Below are 15,480 nucleotides of genomic sequence, written 5' to 3'. Positions count from 1 at the left end.
CTTTCTCTCTCTCGGTCACGACAGATGAAAAGGCGCTCTAATTATTCCTGGAGGTTGGGAAATAAATGATAGTCTTTGAAGTAGGCCCGGGCCTTGGACTACATTAGAAGCCAAGCATGTGATTTGCAACTGTTGAAGTAAAACCCTCTCTCTGCTGCAGGAAGAAAGAAAAAACGGGGGAAATGAGGAGGGTGGATTCTCGGCAAAAGAAAATGGTATCTTTGTTTGCTCTCCTTTGTTTACCAGGGGATTCTTTCTGAAATGCATTTTTCATATTTTTTCTCAATTTTTTTACTAATTCATTTCAATGGCTTTCAAACAGGAAAATGGAAATGTTGCTCCTGCCCTCTATTTCGGAGGCAGCGTCCTGGCAACAGAGCAATTTTCTATCATCAGGGATAAACGGCATCGAACAGTACATTCTGATAAAAAAAGAGCCCATGATTGCTGGCCTTCCTGTCTGTCATCTATCGACCAAATCCTCTCCTTCAAGACCGACCACTGTGCTGTCAGACCTAATAATGTCGCGTATTAAGTCGAGAGAGGGAAAAAAGGGAACTATGGTCTTATTTGTCACCAACATAAAATTCAGATCAACTTTTCGGATATAGCTCCTTTGTTAATAGCTTGGAATAGGATGAACGAGCTCTGCGTTTTAACCAGATATAATAGACATTAACAAGCAACATTAAGCCCTAATTGATAAATATATTATATTCTGAGAATAACATTAAAAGTGTATTTCAAAACCCGTGTTGATTCATTTAACCAGATATTTAAAGACATTGCAGTAATTTCCATTATTAAACGTAACCAATGATACGCTTATTTTCACTATTTCAAAGACAAATGACAACGTATAAAAACAATATGACCGCTAAACGAAACTGAGGGATTCAATCAGTCAGCTGGCCCTAAATATTCAGTTGAGGAGGCGACAGGAGAAACAAGCAGTCTTAATTAGGACTCGGGCCCTGAGTGGGACCAGCGCGGCTTCAGTCGTGCCAAATTAAATCCATTAGTCTATGAGAGGCTGTGAGGACTCAGTGGTGCAGGCCTTTGCTTATTTGTGGTCATTTAACTCCACTACCAACACGCTACGCTGGGTCCATCTGAAGGCCCTCTCCTGCACCTGGGGCCATGCATATGCCAATTTTGCCATTTACTGGAGAGATAATGCAATCCTAATTTATGATGCAAAACTTATTGTAAACAGTCGTGTGCCCGGGAGCGCATGGTTTCCTTTATGACAAAACCGCACTAATTTTTCTTGGTGTAGTTGCACGCTTTCACAAAAACACATCAAAGCTTTGCATAAGTGGGTTTGCATTAGTGTGCGTAAAAGCGGGCACCCCACCATTTGGTCACGGATGAATTCTACTGGAGCATTAAAGGCTGATCGGTGATCATTGTTGGCCTGGTGTGTGTCTCGGGGGATGCTCCCTCTAAATCTAGTTACAATGAACCATGTTATACTGACAGCTGTGTGCAGTATGCATCTGCTCTTCTCCCAGCCACTTCCGGCCCTTCACGCGGCAGATATGGAGAGCCGTCGACGCCTGGCTGTCTGTGGCGAACCAGTGGCTTTGCGCTGCGGAGAGGGGAGACATGCTGTTTAAGTGCCTCCCGGTCTCTCTCTGCAGTGACAAGCCTCAGTGTCCCCAAACCGCCCGGATCCCAGAGAGCAGCCAAAGGAGGTGGCTTTCCATGCGAGCCAGTCAATAGCTGTTAGAGGGACCGACCGCAAACGCCCAGCCTCTCGCTACAATTATGACCTGCATCCTGCTGGAGCTCTGTGTTAACGCTCAGTTATGATTAACACATGGGGCCAGATAGACCAGAAAAGACGCGAGGATTTAAAGTAGTCAGAGACAGAGAGGACATAAAAATTGGAAACTAGTTTTATTTATTGTTTGTGTGCTGCTCTCTAGCTATTTAAACGTGCGTAAAGGTCCTCGGATACTGATATCACCAACCGGTCCGCCTTTAGAATATTTAAACTTACAGTGACTTTGTTAACCATGGAATAACGCCAGGTTACATCTACACGCGATGTAAAAATATTCTCACGTTTCATGTATGCCGAGTTAGACAGTGGATGTGAGGGAAATCCCAGGCCTGGAGTGATTTTAGAGAGTCATTCATCAGCGTGTGTAAGACAGCTGGAAATAAAGACCACTTCTGCTAAACCAGCATGGCCATTGATTGTGCTGAAGGTCAATCATCTACTTGGGACAAAGTGATGTGTGAAATATATTGAAATATAAAATAATTTCTCTCCAGAATAAGGCTATGAACTCCTAATAGAGCAGAGTACAACAGGGGGGCCTGAAACAGCAGGTGGAGCGTTTGGGGCATAATGTCTCATTTTAGAAATATAAGAACATTTTACACAATTGTTTTTTTTTAAAGAAAACGAATTGATGGTTTATGAATTCCGTCCACTGATAACATCCAGTAAAGGCCGATTGTATCTCCATGTGTCTTGCAATTAGACACGGTTGTCAGCATGCAACATCTTAAACATTTCAAAAGCAACAAGGTCGAGTATGTCATGTTCTCTCTATTCAAACAAATCCGTCCTTTCAACACTTCCCTTAATCTCAGTGTGTTTAGTAAAGCCTCCCAACACGCCTGCGGGACACCAAGACTTTGACATTACCCGCGCAGTTATCCCACAATGTAATAATCCCCACGCAGACGATCCTGCAAAACATAAGAGCTGAAGAATAAAGATGCCTCAATTTTAATCGAGTCCGGATATTTTAGCCCACGGGGGAAAGCAACTGACATCACTGCAAAGCATGTATGTCTTTGTAGTAGCACTGAAAGGCGATTAGAAAAGGTACAGGATCTGGTTTCTCCTCTGCGTGTCCAAGTGGAACACGGGCAGGGGAATTGGCCACTATGTTAGATCACTGAGGGGTGACCAAGGTGTGCTGACTCCTGCGAGCTCTGCACGGACACTGCTCTGTGCGTAAAATGCAGAATCGTCAGAGGCAATAAAACCATTCATCAGTGTCAGAGAACATAAAAAGAGCTTTCAAAGGAAGCTCTTACCTGCAGCCCTCCTGATCAAAAAAAGCACCCCGGTTTTTAAAAATAAAATTGAAATGGATCTTAGGCTAAAAAGCAAGTCCGTCTGGATGTCTTAGGCTCGCTTCCCTGCCTCTGTGCTCCTCTCCTGATCCGCTGCTGTAAAATGATTATCCGGCTGGGTTGTGCACTTTTAAATCCCACAAAGTAAATAACAACCGTAGCTGACGATAATAGCAAGGTACCAAGTTCTTGTTACAGAAAAGGAGAAAATTGAAACTAAACGCTGCATTTAGACAACCATTTTTGATAAGAGGATAATTGAGGCGACACTGGCGTATAATTAGGGGATAATTTATGCTATATCCACTTTTATTCCACCCTCCCAAAATAAATCCAGTCCATAATCATTACAGGCGAATTGTTCTTAATTTTATAGCTGCAATTTGAGCAAAGTGTGGCCGCTAATCAAATAGGCTTTCGTAGTAACTTGATTGCAACCATAATTATTTTGTATCGCCCTTTTTTTTGGTGAAACCGCTGAATGATACATTGCGGCAAAATGTGTGCTGAAAGTGTCGCAAAACATGATTTGAATACCTATTGCATCGATGTAAGCAGAAATAGCATTTTATTCTTATATGCGGATCGAACATCACAGCCCTCAGAGGCAAACTGTATAATTTACATATATTGAGGACCCTATGAGGCCTCATATTACAACAGGGATAAAAGACACTGTCAGTTTATCACGGTATCCACCCTTCTATGTGCAAAATAACCTATTGTACCTCAGGCATATTGTTATTTGATGTGTCACATGTGCTGTATTTTGAATTGTGTGAAGATCCCTAATCATATGGTCAGTAGCCCAAGGGAAAACGAACAGTTATAATATATGTTACTCTGTGGAGAGGGGGGCTTAAAGAGGGACTGCTCATTAGGCGACATCCAGGAAAAATACTGCACTGCAAAGAAAACAAGATATTTAACAAGCATTTATTTTTTAATTTAAAAGTTCTTATTTGTAAACTAAAAAAGTAGGTTGTTTGCTACTTTTCCTTATTTTTACGGCTATTCCACCTGTTTCAGTATTCCCTGACATAAACCAGACCACTTCTCTAGTATAAATAAATAAAGTGTGTTTTAAAATAAAACTTTACATGTGAATTAAATACGATGGGATTTTTTCCCACTAATTTATGAATGTTTATAAATTAGATTAAAACAAATATCTAATACGTCTTAACGATTAGATGACTTGTGAAGGGGGGTATATTCGTTGTATGCATCTTGTATATAATTTATTGCCGTTTGGCATACAAAATCATTTAGAATTTAATATTGTTCAAAAGTATGTTTGTAAGACTCTTTACTATAAATTATTAATTTCTAGAGAGGAGGAGTTAAGAGGCACATAGAGTGTTGGCTCGTCAGGCTAAATCAAAGTGCGCGCTCTATGTTGAGCGTCGTGCGTAATTTGGGGGTTTGGGTAAAAAACAAAATCGACTCGACAATTGCGAAAGAGCTGGTTTTAGTGTGAAGCTTGTCTGTAGGAATTATGCGTCTTTCCCACCGTATATCATTTCCCCCATAGTTGTGGTGGGAGCTGGTAAGGTGGGTTAACTCCAGCTCAAGTCTCCGTGAAGCGCAGAGCACTGATGACGTTGGGTTGGATGACCAATCGGGAGGCGCTGCCCTTTGGAGACAAACCATTTTACTTGTAGTGTCTGCATCAAGTCTGCAAGCAAGGGCTCAATTTTAACAGAATCCACCTTAAAATCTCTCCCTTAACTTATACCTTCCGCCACTTTGAGTGAGAATATCACACGACAAGGGGGGAAATAAAGACGCCTCTGGAAAATTCGGGTGTTAATAGGACAATATATGTTCGCGGTGGAGAGGGGAGAGAGACAACAGCACAGCGAGAGAGAGAAAACCGATTTGGTCTTGAGAGAGAGGGGGGTGAGTGCTCTCAAGGCAGAAAATTCGATGATGACCATGACTACGATGGCTGACGGTCTGGAGGCTCAGGACTCGTCCAAGTCTGCTTTCATGGAGTTTGGGCAGCAGTCGCACTCACAGCAGAGCTCCCCGTCGATGGCCAGCGGCCACTACCCGCTGCACTGTCTCCACTCCGGCTCACACGCACACCACCAGCACGACAACACCGCGTACACCGGGACCAACACCTACAACCGGTCGTTACCCTACCCCTACGTGAGCCATCCGCACCACAGCCCGTACCTGCCATCCTATCACAACAACACGGGAGGACAGACAAGGTTAGACGGCACAGGTAAGAGACCCCCTTTTCAGCCAAGTGGAAAATGTCCATCCCCGGCCACCGACAGTATTAGTGCATTTTTAGTACCCACAATGGGGATCTAACCTTTCTCCCTGCTCGTGTTGGTGTCATGCCCAAGTCACGGCCACTCCAAACTCGGATCTTTCAAGCGTAGGTGTGCTACTACAACGAAGAAAAAATGTGCGTAAACGGCACCGGATAATGCGAGAAGCAGCCTGTTACCTGTTTAGTTTTTCCGTTTAGCACTCCCCTCAAAACCAGTTGTAATGCCCGGGGTGTGATCATCACGACCGTGCAATCCTCACCAACTACTCGTGAAAATTAGGCAGCCCGCACGCCTTGAATGTTGTAATTAGCATTTAATTGACATGTCATTACCAGCAATATCCTAAATATGACAGCGTATGAGGATTGTGGCTGCCACCGCGCTTAAAGGCAATGTGAGATGTCAGCGTTTATCGGCAGGAATTTTTATTTTTGGACATTTTCAGAAGGCGTCTCTGAATTTATCTTCACGTAATATCTCTGCTGTATGGACACGTTTGTATTTTCCTCTTCTGAAAAAAATGCAGGCTGTGGTTTTGAATATTAACATTGGTTGTTTTTGTTGCAGAGCAGAAAACGACGGTGATTGAAAACGGAGAGATTCGTTTTAATGGGAAAGGAAAGAAGATTCGCAAACCTCGGACAATTTATTCCAGTTTGCAGCTTCAAGCACTGAACCACCGTTTCCAGCAAACACAGTACCTCGCTTTACCGGAGCGCGCCGAGCTGGCTGCTTCTCTAGGACTGACACAAACACAGGTGAGGAGGAATTTACCCTCTGGATTTTAACATTAACACATGCAAACCATCATGAATAACACTACAATATATATCATAATTATTTCTAATTATTTGGTTGTTTTGGTAGCGATATTTTGAGAATTAATCCTAAATGTAATGATCCATTTTGCAGGAACATTCTCACAACTCAACTCTTTATCCTCCACTAATTACCCTCGCCCTTCTCTCCTGCAGGTTAAGATCTGGTTCCAGAATAAGAGGTCAAAGTTCAAGAAGCTGCTCAAGGCGGGCATCAACCCGCACGAGAACGACCCTATGCCGGCCTCCATGTCCCTCTCCCCGCGCTCCCCGACCATCCCTCCGATATGGGACGTGTCTGCGTCTTCCAAAGGAGTAAACATGCCGGCCAACAGCTACATGCCCGGCTACTCTCACTGGTATTCCTCCCCACACCAAGATTCAATGCAGAGATAGACTGAGGAGGAAGGAAGGTCAGTGAGCTGTCTGGAGGCCTCCGGATCTCCGCCATGCAGTTTCCAACGTAGCCTACAATTTGTGTCAGCGCAGAACTGGAGAGGAAGAAAACCCCCTCTGCTGCTCCTCTGCCGAAGGATAAAAACGCAGTCATGCCTCGGTGTGATGACACAAAGGGAACTAACCATTTTAACGTATGGCTGTGCAGTGGGACTCGCATATTTGTTATGCTTTCATTCATGTCAACATCTGACCGTCAATATACCAAATATTATCAGTGACATTTTAGCCATTTTGGGCAAAGACTGCTTACACTCTCCATGCGCACTGGCGCCCAGAGCCTGTCGCCATGGTGGACTCCTGACTGCTTTTTTTTGGTTGTTTCTCCAACATGCAAAATCAAGCAAATTGTCTGTCTGTAAATATACTCTGCGATTTTAGTTGTACATACTCTTTTTATGTTTTGTCAGATTGAGTAAACCGTGACTCAAAACAGATGCCTGCTGTTGCATGATTTCACAAATTCATTTTAAACTAGGCCTTTTTATGCTTCATATTGGGCCAACATCACATTCTACCAGGCCCACTTCCCGTTCCCCTGGTGTGTACGAGTTTCTAACATACAAAAAGAACATAAGGTAATGACACAGTGCTCAGTGAAAAGCCCATTTCATCAGAGTAAACGATTCAAATAAATCCAAAGCGCTTAATGGCAGCTGAATAACGCCACAGTATGAATTATCAAATGCTCCGGAGGAAATGAACTTACCCTTCCCCGCTGCTGTCTACATTCACCTCGAAACTCCAGGTCCAGCTTATCTTGTAATTTCACCCCCAATCATTAGAAGTATTGACAAAATGTTTTCTCCCTTCTCTCCGTCCTAATGCAGGCCGTTAAATGCCAAGCTCCACGGGATCGATGTTGAACAAAGCAGCCAGCTGCAGCGGCGTTCAATATGAAGGAGATATTTGGGACAATTTGTGGGTTTTTATCCAAGTGAGGCTTTTTTTCCATTCTCATAAATGGAGGCATAATTAGGGTAATTTTTGATGTAGCCCGCTGATTACAGCGTTTTTACCGTCAAAGATAATTACCTGTAATTTTCTACCACTTTTAATACTAAAAGGCATCTTTATTTGGATTTGAGGTAGCACAGATGGAACAAAGGGGGAAATTATTCGGTTGTTCACATACAAATTGCTGAGAAGAGTGAGCGCTCGGGATATTATCTGAAATTACAAGCTGAAAAGCTTCATGCAGCTGTCAAGTCGCGGATGTCCCACTGGTGCACATTCAACCGATATACCTGGGCCCCCAGCCTGCAGGGGCCTATCTGCTCAGGGGCCATGAACACCCTGATCTGCAGGCTGCAGGGAGCCCGGAGCAGAAGTCGAGTAAACATCAACAAAGCTCATAAATACACAGCTGGGTTATTCAGCTCCAAAGACTGACATGTTTAATCTTGTTTTGCAAATGAAAAAAAAAAATGCTTTGATGAGATAAATCAGATGAAAATGATTAGATAGATAGATAAATCGGATAAAAATGATTAGATAGATAGATATGGATATATAGATAGATAGATAGATAGATAGATAGATAGATAGATAGAAGTGCAGCAGAGTGACAGACATGGGGTGGGGGGTGCAGGGAGGGATGTGTCAATTCTTGCTCTGTGCGCTCTATCAGCAAAGCAAATGCAGCAGGCTTCACATATAGCCTATAAAAGCTCCTACAACACCTGACAAGATCTCACCACAGTAACTGTACGGCTCAACAGCGCCGGAACAACCTCCATAAACACAGACACAATCCAAATGGTATATCTCAAGTAAATACAATTGCAAATAAGATATGAGGAAAACGCTACATTTGGCAGGAAAGAACATGATTAAGCTGAGGAGTAACATGCAATGTCACAGCCTCCTCAAATATAAGCAATAGTCACAGCAGAGGAGATATAAGACTCATCCTTACCTTTCTCCGCGTTTCTAACATAGATGACCAAAACAGGTCTGCACGGTTTTACTGCTGGTGGTTGAATAAGCAAATCCAGGTGGGAAAGTGTTTGCACACCCCGGTAAGCTCTTATATATTGCCTGCAAAATTAGCTGTTATTACTGTCACTGTTTAGTGATGGCGAGCTTTGGAAAAAAAAGCCCTCTGCAATCAAGAACCAAGCGCATCTTTGCAAATTATAGGTAATTGTCAATGTCCAGATTATGATAATGGAGGCCCTAATCCTGGAGAATAATTATTGTGGAGTGTTACAGTTGAAGCTGTCCAGTAAAACTAACTGTCATTATTTAGACTCGATTTGCAAAACGGGGGGAAACTAGCTGAGTGGGAAATGTTCGGTTGGAAATAAACGGGGGCTCTCGATATAATGGCACCAGTGTGTGTATGTGTGTGTGAGAGAGTTTGATGGCGTAGGACATACAGTATAGTGTGTTTGTGTTTGTGTGTGATATAACAACACGTTCTCACTCCCAACCCGTCAGATGTTGCCTATGTGTGCATCTGTGCGCGCACCTGAGTGTTCTTGACATCATGCACGTGCATTGTGAAAAAAAAACTACATTTCGGGAGTGACCTGCTCGCATCGTAATTACAGGACTACCGTTTAGTCTACAGCAGAAATTAGGCTGTAAACAACAACAACATGGCGTTGTAGATTAAGAAGAGTTGTTTCAGTTTGCGTGAGTGAGAGAGAGAGAGAGAGAGAGAGAGAGAGAGAGAGAGAGAGAGAGAGAGAGAGAGAGAGAAAGAGAGAGAGAGAGTAAAGTTTGTTAGACTGCAATCAGGAAGAGGTTTCTGTGTCAGGTGGAAATGGTAACATGCATGGGTCAGTGTGTGGGTCAGATGCAGTGTTGTTTACTGTGTGCGTGTGAGAGAGAGAGAGAGAGAGAGAGAGAGAGAGAGAGAGAGAGAGAGAGAGAGAGAGAGAGAGAGAGAGAGGGAGAGGGGGGGGGGGGGGGGGGGGTTGGTCGTTTGTAACATCTCACTTGTATGATCTTTTTGCATATGGCCGGGCAAATTCAATTAGATCAATTTTCAGATCCCCAATGTTTCCCACAGTGCCACTGGTTTGTTTAGTGGTTTTTGCGCTGGTATTACTGGCTGCTAATAACATGGTGAAATTGTGGAGGATTTTCCTTTTCTTTTTCTTCTCTCTTTTTTATTTCACCCGGAAGGTGGGCTGCGGCCGGGAGTGGCAGAGCTCTGGAGCCGGTCTACCCCCACAGGAATGCGGATTGTCTCAGATCTCCGTGCCGCCCCCCTCGCCTCCTCTCTGCCATTCAAAGCGGCTAATTGTAGGGGACACAAAGCGAGAGCGACTGCAGACTGTCTGCTGCGAGGAGCAGGCATTTTCTTTACAGACGAACAGGAACCGACTGAAAGGCTCAATCAGGCTCCCCACTAAAAAACAATACGAGGGATAAAAGGTGATCATTCTAGTGTTGATCAGAGGCAGTAGTGAAAATAATAGTATTAATAATAGTAATAATAATAATACAATTTGTTAAGGGGGAAATACTGTGGGATTATTGTAACAATGAGTTAATTTAAAATGTGAATTTTATAATAATAATAACACTATTGGGGTATGATGCCTAATCAGATTGTATACAAATACAATCAAGGAAAAGAGCCACTTCTAAGAACAAAATTTCACAAACACTATAAAATATTTTTAGGATTATAATAATGATATTTAGCAAGATTATTACAGGAATATTATAGGAAATAGCAATCAATCAAGTTCAAGAAACACCGGTTGAATGAAGGATTATAATTATTCCGCATGGTTAAAGGCTTGCAGTTGCCATTGCTTTCTCAGAAATGTATTTAATTTTTTTACCTAATGTCTGTTAAATAAAGTCATACATTTTAACTGTAATTGTTTTTATTCCACATCATTGCAAATGCAGATTTAAATTAACCTGGTCTGAGGGAAAATCAAGGCACATTCCTCACGAAAAGGCAGATCTTTTTCATCCCATCTTCAGGACAATTGTTAATTCTGTCTGCGTAATATTTAATACAAATCATGACAGAATAAATATAAATTGTAGTTGTTCAAGCGGATAACAAATACAAATGTCGACGTTTTCTATATTCATCTCAATACGGAGCAGCTGTGATTTACAACCTTGTGTGGAAATGTCACCTGAGGCTCACAAACATTATTTGTGTGAGTCTTCGTCGTGATTTTCAGTGTAAATAATAGAAGGTTAAATAACAAGAGACTGCAGTGAGGCCGGAGAATTCAAAGTTCCATTGTCCATTTAAACGTTTAATAGTCTTCCAAAATGCAATAAATTACATGCACACATTTACACATTTTACACGTTTCTTCTATGACTGTCATCAAATACATTGCATATTCCTCTGAAATTTGAACACGAGTCCCATAGAAGGATAAAAAAAAAAGATTTGAAATGAACAACAGGGTTTTTTCAATATAACGTCCCTGCTCCAAGAGCCAACGAGTGCTGTATCGAGTTGGGGGTCTGCAGGTGGGCGGCCATGGAGCTGCCGGCTGAGGTGTACCATGAGCCCGAGCTTTCCAAAAAGTTAGAAGCCGTGGTGTTGATGCTTTGTGGCTGCAGGCTGTGCGGCCTGGAGGGGCCCTGTGTGTCCCAAACGGCCGGGGACTGTGGAGAGTTGCACACCATGGGGTCGCTGGAGCTGGGGCTGTGGTCAGGTGGAAGCTCTCCGCTTTTCATGATCTTCTTCAGTTTTGATCTCCTGTTCTGGAACCAGATTTTTACCTGGAAGAGGAAAAAACAGCAGCATTAATATCTCATAACATCAGGAACAGTAGATTCAGAGGAGGAGCGGTGCGTAAAGGTGCACAGAAAGAACGCACCAAAACGGTCCTTGTTATTTATTTAAACGAAGCGGCATTGAAAAAAATTCAAGCTATGAAAATGTCCAACACAAATGTTGATTTAAATCTCACCTGTGTTTGCGTGAGTCCCAGCCCGGCGGCCAGCTCGGCTCTCTCCGGCAGCGCCAGATACTGCGTGCCCTGAAAGCGCCTCGACAGGGCGGCGAGCTGGAAGCTGGAGTAGATAGTCCGGGGTTTCCTCACTTTCTTCGGCTTGCCGTTCACCATCCTCACTTCGGGTTCGCTGATTTCTTTTTCTGTTAAAAATAATGATAGCAAAAATAAGCACGTTTGCATGTAACATTTGCATTGTATTTAAAACATTATTCTGGGTGTTGTCGCCTATATTATCTCGTGAATTCAAAGAAAATCCAATTTCATAAATGCATTCTAGGCTGGAAAAAAACAATAGCCATGTATTTCCTTTATATTTTAAAATCATATCTTTAAAAACAGATACATTCTTTAGAAAACATAACAAAATACAAAGTATTCTTATTTATTCCTTCAGCTTTGTATTGCACTTTTTATAATGCAAACGGAAAATAGATATAAATGATAAAACAAGGACACATTTTTCAATACGCTTATTCGGTATGACTGGACTAATTATCTGGTCTTTATTTATTATTATAATGGAGAAATGTGTGGGCCTTACCTTGCGGACTCGGCTGGGCTTGCACTCTGCTGTAAGTCCCCGCGTACTGGTGGTAGGCGGGGGTCGTGTACGAGCTGTAATCAGTGTATGATTTTGTCGAGTAATTTCCAGCGGATCCGTTTACACCCGGGTACTGGTACTGGTAGGCATTGAGAGGCTTCCCGTACGAGGTGGAGCTGGGCGAGCAGTAGCCGTGAGGGACTCCAGCGGTGGGACTGTAGTAGCCAGAATCCGTGGCGGTGGACTCGGGTAAAGTAGGAGATTCCTGAGACGGATGGTGCATGGTGGAAATCTGAAAGGAGCTCTGGAAATCTGCAGTTTTCACACTCGGGATCCTTCGGTCAAATACTCCAGTCATACTTCGAGAGGGAAAGCGTGTGTGTTTTCTTTGATTAGCAACAAAAAAAAGCGAGGCAGTCTGACTCCAAAGTGCTGTGAAAACTACACTGGCATTGTTGAAAGGCTCTCGGGCCGTCGGGCTCTGGTGAAGACTGCAGCCAGCCCCGCAGCAAAGACTTGGTTAAATCCTAAATCGCGCTCTTACGCACTGCAGGGAGGATCTGGTTCCATTGGCCAAGGCGCACACAGACACAGCTACACCCAATTCACTCAGCCAGCTTTCTTATAGGGGGGAAACCACCCGGGCTATGAGGCTGCATTGTTATGTTTTTTATAATATCAATCAATGAGAGCGATTAAAGTGTTGGCCGTGTCATCAATCCACGTTTTCACGAGGATGAATTAGAGGGACTAAACCTCATAAAGGCCTTCTGATTATTACTACAGTATTTATTATTCTTTAATTATGCATTTTCAGAATCACATTATTATAATTTGTTTTACAACAAAATCTCCCCAAAATGACAAGAATATCAGATCATCTCGTAGTAAATTGAAATAACAATACATACATAATACTATAACGTGTTAATTGAGCAAATTCGTTATATTTTGGGCCTACTATACCATTCCTGAAAACATAGTCTTAGATCTAACAGTGTTAAATGTTCAACAATTTATCAGTGGATCAAATATATTTAGTGCTATATAAAACATTTTCTACACCTAACACTCGTTACTTTCTTCGAGCAGTTTTTCACAATCAAGCAAATTGCTCTTTGATTGGTGTTTTCGATAATGCCAAAATTGACCAACTAACCCGAACTGCATCATTAAAGATTAATCGGATATTATCTCATCTTAAAACCTGCAGCAGAGAATGCTAAATCAACGCTCTGCACATTCAGTGGTGAACAGCGCCGACCAGTGGACTAACTGAGGAACTGCATTTTACTCACAACCGAGTGGCAAACCAAGAAAAAGGATGAGGAAGTTGATCTTAATGTTCAAGGGCTTTGTTGTCATATATACAGAGCTACAGTGTAGATATGGCAAAGAGAATCCTAAACCCCTAGCTCCTCCAACAATGCAACATAATATATAGGACATGAAACAATAAAAGACCTTTACATTTTTTTTTTAATAAAATAATTAAAATATGAACTTTTCAAAAGATGAACTAACACAAATAAAACAATTTGTCCTAAAGGCTTTAAGGCACATGTGTCAAACTCAAGGCCCGGGGGCCAAATCAGGCCCTTGGTGGATTTAATTTCGGCCCGCAGGATCATTTGTAATTACTGCTAGATCTGGCCCGCCGGTATATTGCACGCACACCTTCACTCAATCCTGAGGGTGTCCTCAGCTCAGAGCCTGAGCCCAAACATTGATGAACTTGCACCCAAGATGAGATGCCAAGTGCTTGAGCTAGCATCACAGAGCAGCACACTGAGTTTCAACGGATGTTTCCTTCTGCACTTTCTCTCTAACGACAACAATGCATGTTTGGTTTTTTCTTTGAGGGAAACGGTTTTTTTGAAGCTGTTGTTGGCCTATGTTACAAGTAAAAGTCCTGCATTCAAAATGCTACTCAAGTAAAAGTACAAAAGTATTAGCATCAAAATATACTTAAAGTACAAAAAGTAAGGGCCTCATGACCAAATTTAGCATAATTTGAACAGGGCGAAGTAAACTGAGTAAAGCACAAGTATCTCAAAATTGTACAGTACTTGAGTAAATTTACTGAGTTACTTCCCACCTCCAAAAAACATCATAACAATACACATTGTATTACATAATTTAATTGTTTCCAGAATTATACATACATTGAAGCTACACCGTATAAGTACATAGGAAGAGGCCTGAGAAAAGTTTTTTGAACTGCATTCACTTGACATTTGCATTAAGTCGGATGTGTAATAGTCCAGTCGATAACATTCTACTATAAGTAATTATTGCCAATACAAATAAGACCTAACTCAGCTTTTGTAATACTTAATTATTTTTGCAAGAAAACTTTTTTTTTTAAAGTTGTATCAAGAATTAAAAGCTTACCTGCGTTCTTCACTCTCTATTTCACCTCGAGCCAAATGCATTTATTTATAGTAGAATTAAACATATCCAGTAATAAGGGGAGACCTGCCATAACAGTTTTTACCGCTTAATCTGACAAGTAATGTCAACAAACAAATGTAACTTGTTGATCTTTCTGTACATGATGCAATGCTTTCAACGTCAATAACTGAACTGGTAAACAGAGGCAGGTGAGCAGCGATGGTTGAAATACTTTCAAATTAGTTTACCTGACTTTGGTGACCCGGAAACACTCCCCTCTTCGAAACCACATCCGGTGCTGGTTTTTACTAACTTTGGTTAAATACATTGTGTTTTTTTTTAAACCAGAAAGTAATTTAACTTCATTGATACAAGACAATGCATATACAATTTTTTCAAGAAAACTACCGTTGCTGGTTATTTAATTCATCTTCGTGTTAGACAGAGAGCGCGCAGTTTGCGTCTCACGTCATTGTATACTTCAGCTAACAGGATAGTTCCCCTCCTATTCACATCTTAGTTAACCGTTGTTGCACAATTAAAGCGTTTCACGCGTGTGAAAACGCCTAAAAATAAACACTGGTTAAAAGTTTAATACTTGAATGTGTTTTGTCATTTTATCTACACTGGAAATAACTTGTTAAAAAACAGTGCATACTGGGCATATCATATATTTCATTTACAGAGGTTTGAAGCTATAGCAGGTGTCACAGATTATAGCTTTACAACAATCAATATTATTGCGCTTTGTCGTAAAATGCATAATTTATGAAAATATATATATATATAGATACATATATAAAACTATACAGCAAAAATAAATTGTGTAAACAAGGCTTTGGCTGCTTAACGGGAATTAACCAACGCCGGAAGTAGAAGGGAGGGAGTCCTCTTGTGCTGCATGTGAGTTCTCTGTGCTATCTTTTCTC

The 15,480-nt window shown here is 41.8% G+C and overlaps 2 protein-coding genes across 2 annotated transcripts; one reads left to right on the top strand and one right to left on the bottom strand.

Annotated features, from left to right (window-relative positions):
* The first annotated feature begins 4,448 nt into the window (after positions 1-4,448).
* Positions 4,449-7,101, top strand: dlx6a (distal-less homeobox 6a). Its single transcript, XM_079653261.1, has 3 exons — positions 4,449-5,335; positions 5,958-6,148; positions 6,365-7,101. The coding sequence occupies exons 1-3, from the start codon at positions 4,924-4,926 to the stop codon at positions 6,602-6,604; spliced, it is 843 nt and encodes a 280-aa protein (XP_079509387.1). The 5' UTR covers positions 4,449-4,923; the 3' UTR covers positions 6,605-7,101.
* Positions 7,102-10,874: 3,773 nt separating this feature from the next.
* On the bottom strand, positions 10,875-12,697 carry dlx5a (distal-less homeobox 5a). The gene is made up of 3 exons (XM_079653260.1): positions 12,158-12,697; positions 11,572-11,756; positions 10,875-11,380 (listed from the first exon to the last, which is right to left on the bottom strand). Exons 1-3 carry the CDS (start codon positions 12,513-12,515, stop codon positions 11,066-11,068), a joined length of 858 nt encoding a protein of 285 aa, XP_079509386.1. The 5' UTR covers positions 12,516-12,697; the 3' UTR covers positions 10,875-11,065.
* Positions 12,698-15,480: the final 2,783 nt, after the last annotated feature.

This window comes from Notothenia rossii (genome assembly GCF_949606895.1).
Source record: "Notothenia rossii genome assembly, chromosome: 10".
Taxonomy (NCBI): domain Eukaryota; kingdom Metazoa; phylum Chordata; class Actinopteri; order Perciformes; family Nototheniidae; genus Notothenia; species Notothenia rossii.
This window is presented reverse-complemented; position numbering and strand designations above follow the sequence as displayed.

Excerpts from the sequence above, each read along its gene's own strand:
- dlx6a (XM_079653261.1), top strand. The coding sequence starts at position 4,924 with ATGTTCGCGGTGGAGAGGGGAGAGAGACAACAGCACAGCGAGAGAGAG. Across the intron at positions 5,336-5,957 it reads GACAAGGTTAGACGGCACAG|AGCAGAAAACGACGGTGATT; the intron begins GTAAGAGACCCC and ends TTTTTGTTGCAG. Across the intron at positions 6,149-6,364 it reads TAGGACTGACACAAACACAG|GTTAAGATCTGGTTCCAGAA; the intron begins GTGAGGAGGAAT and ends TCTCTCCTGCAG.
- dlx5a (XM_079653260.1), bottom strand. The coding sequence starts at position 12,515 with ATGACTGGAGTATTTGACCGAAGGATCCCGAGTGTGAAAACTGCAGAT. Across the intron at positions 11,757-12,157 it reads AGCCCAGCCGAGTCCGCAAG|AAAAAGAAATCAGCGAACCC; the intron begins GTAAGGCCCACA and ends TATTTTTAACAG. Across the intron at positions 11,381-11,571 it reads TGGGACTCACGCAAACACAG|GTAAAAATCTGGTTCCAGAA; the intron begins GTGAGATTTAAA and ends TTCCTCTTCCAG.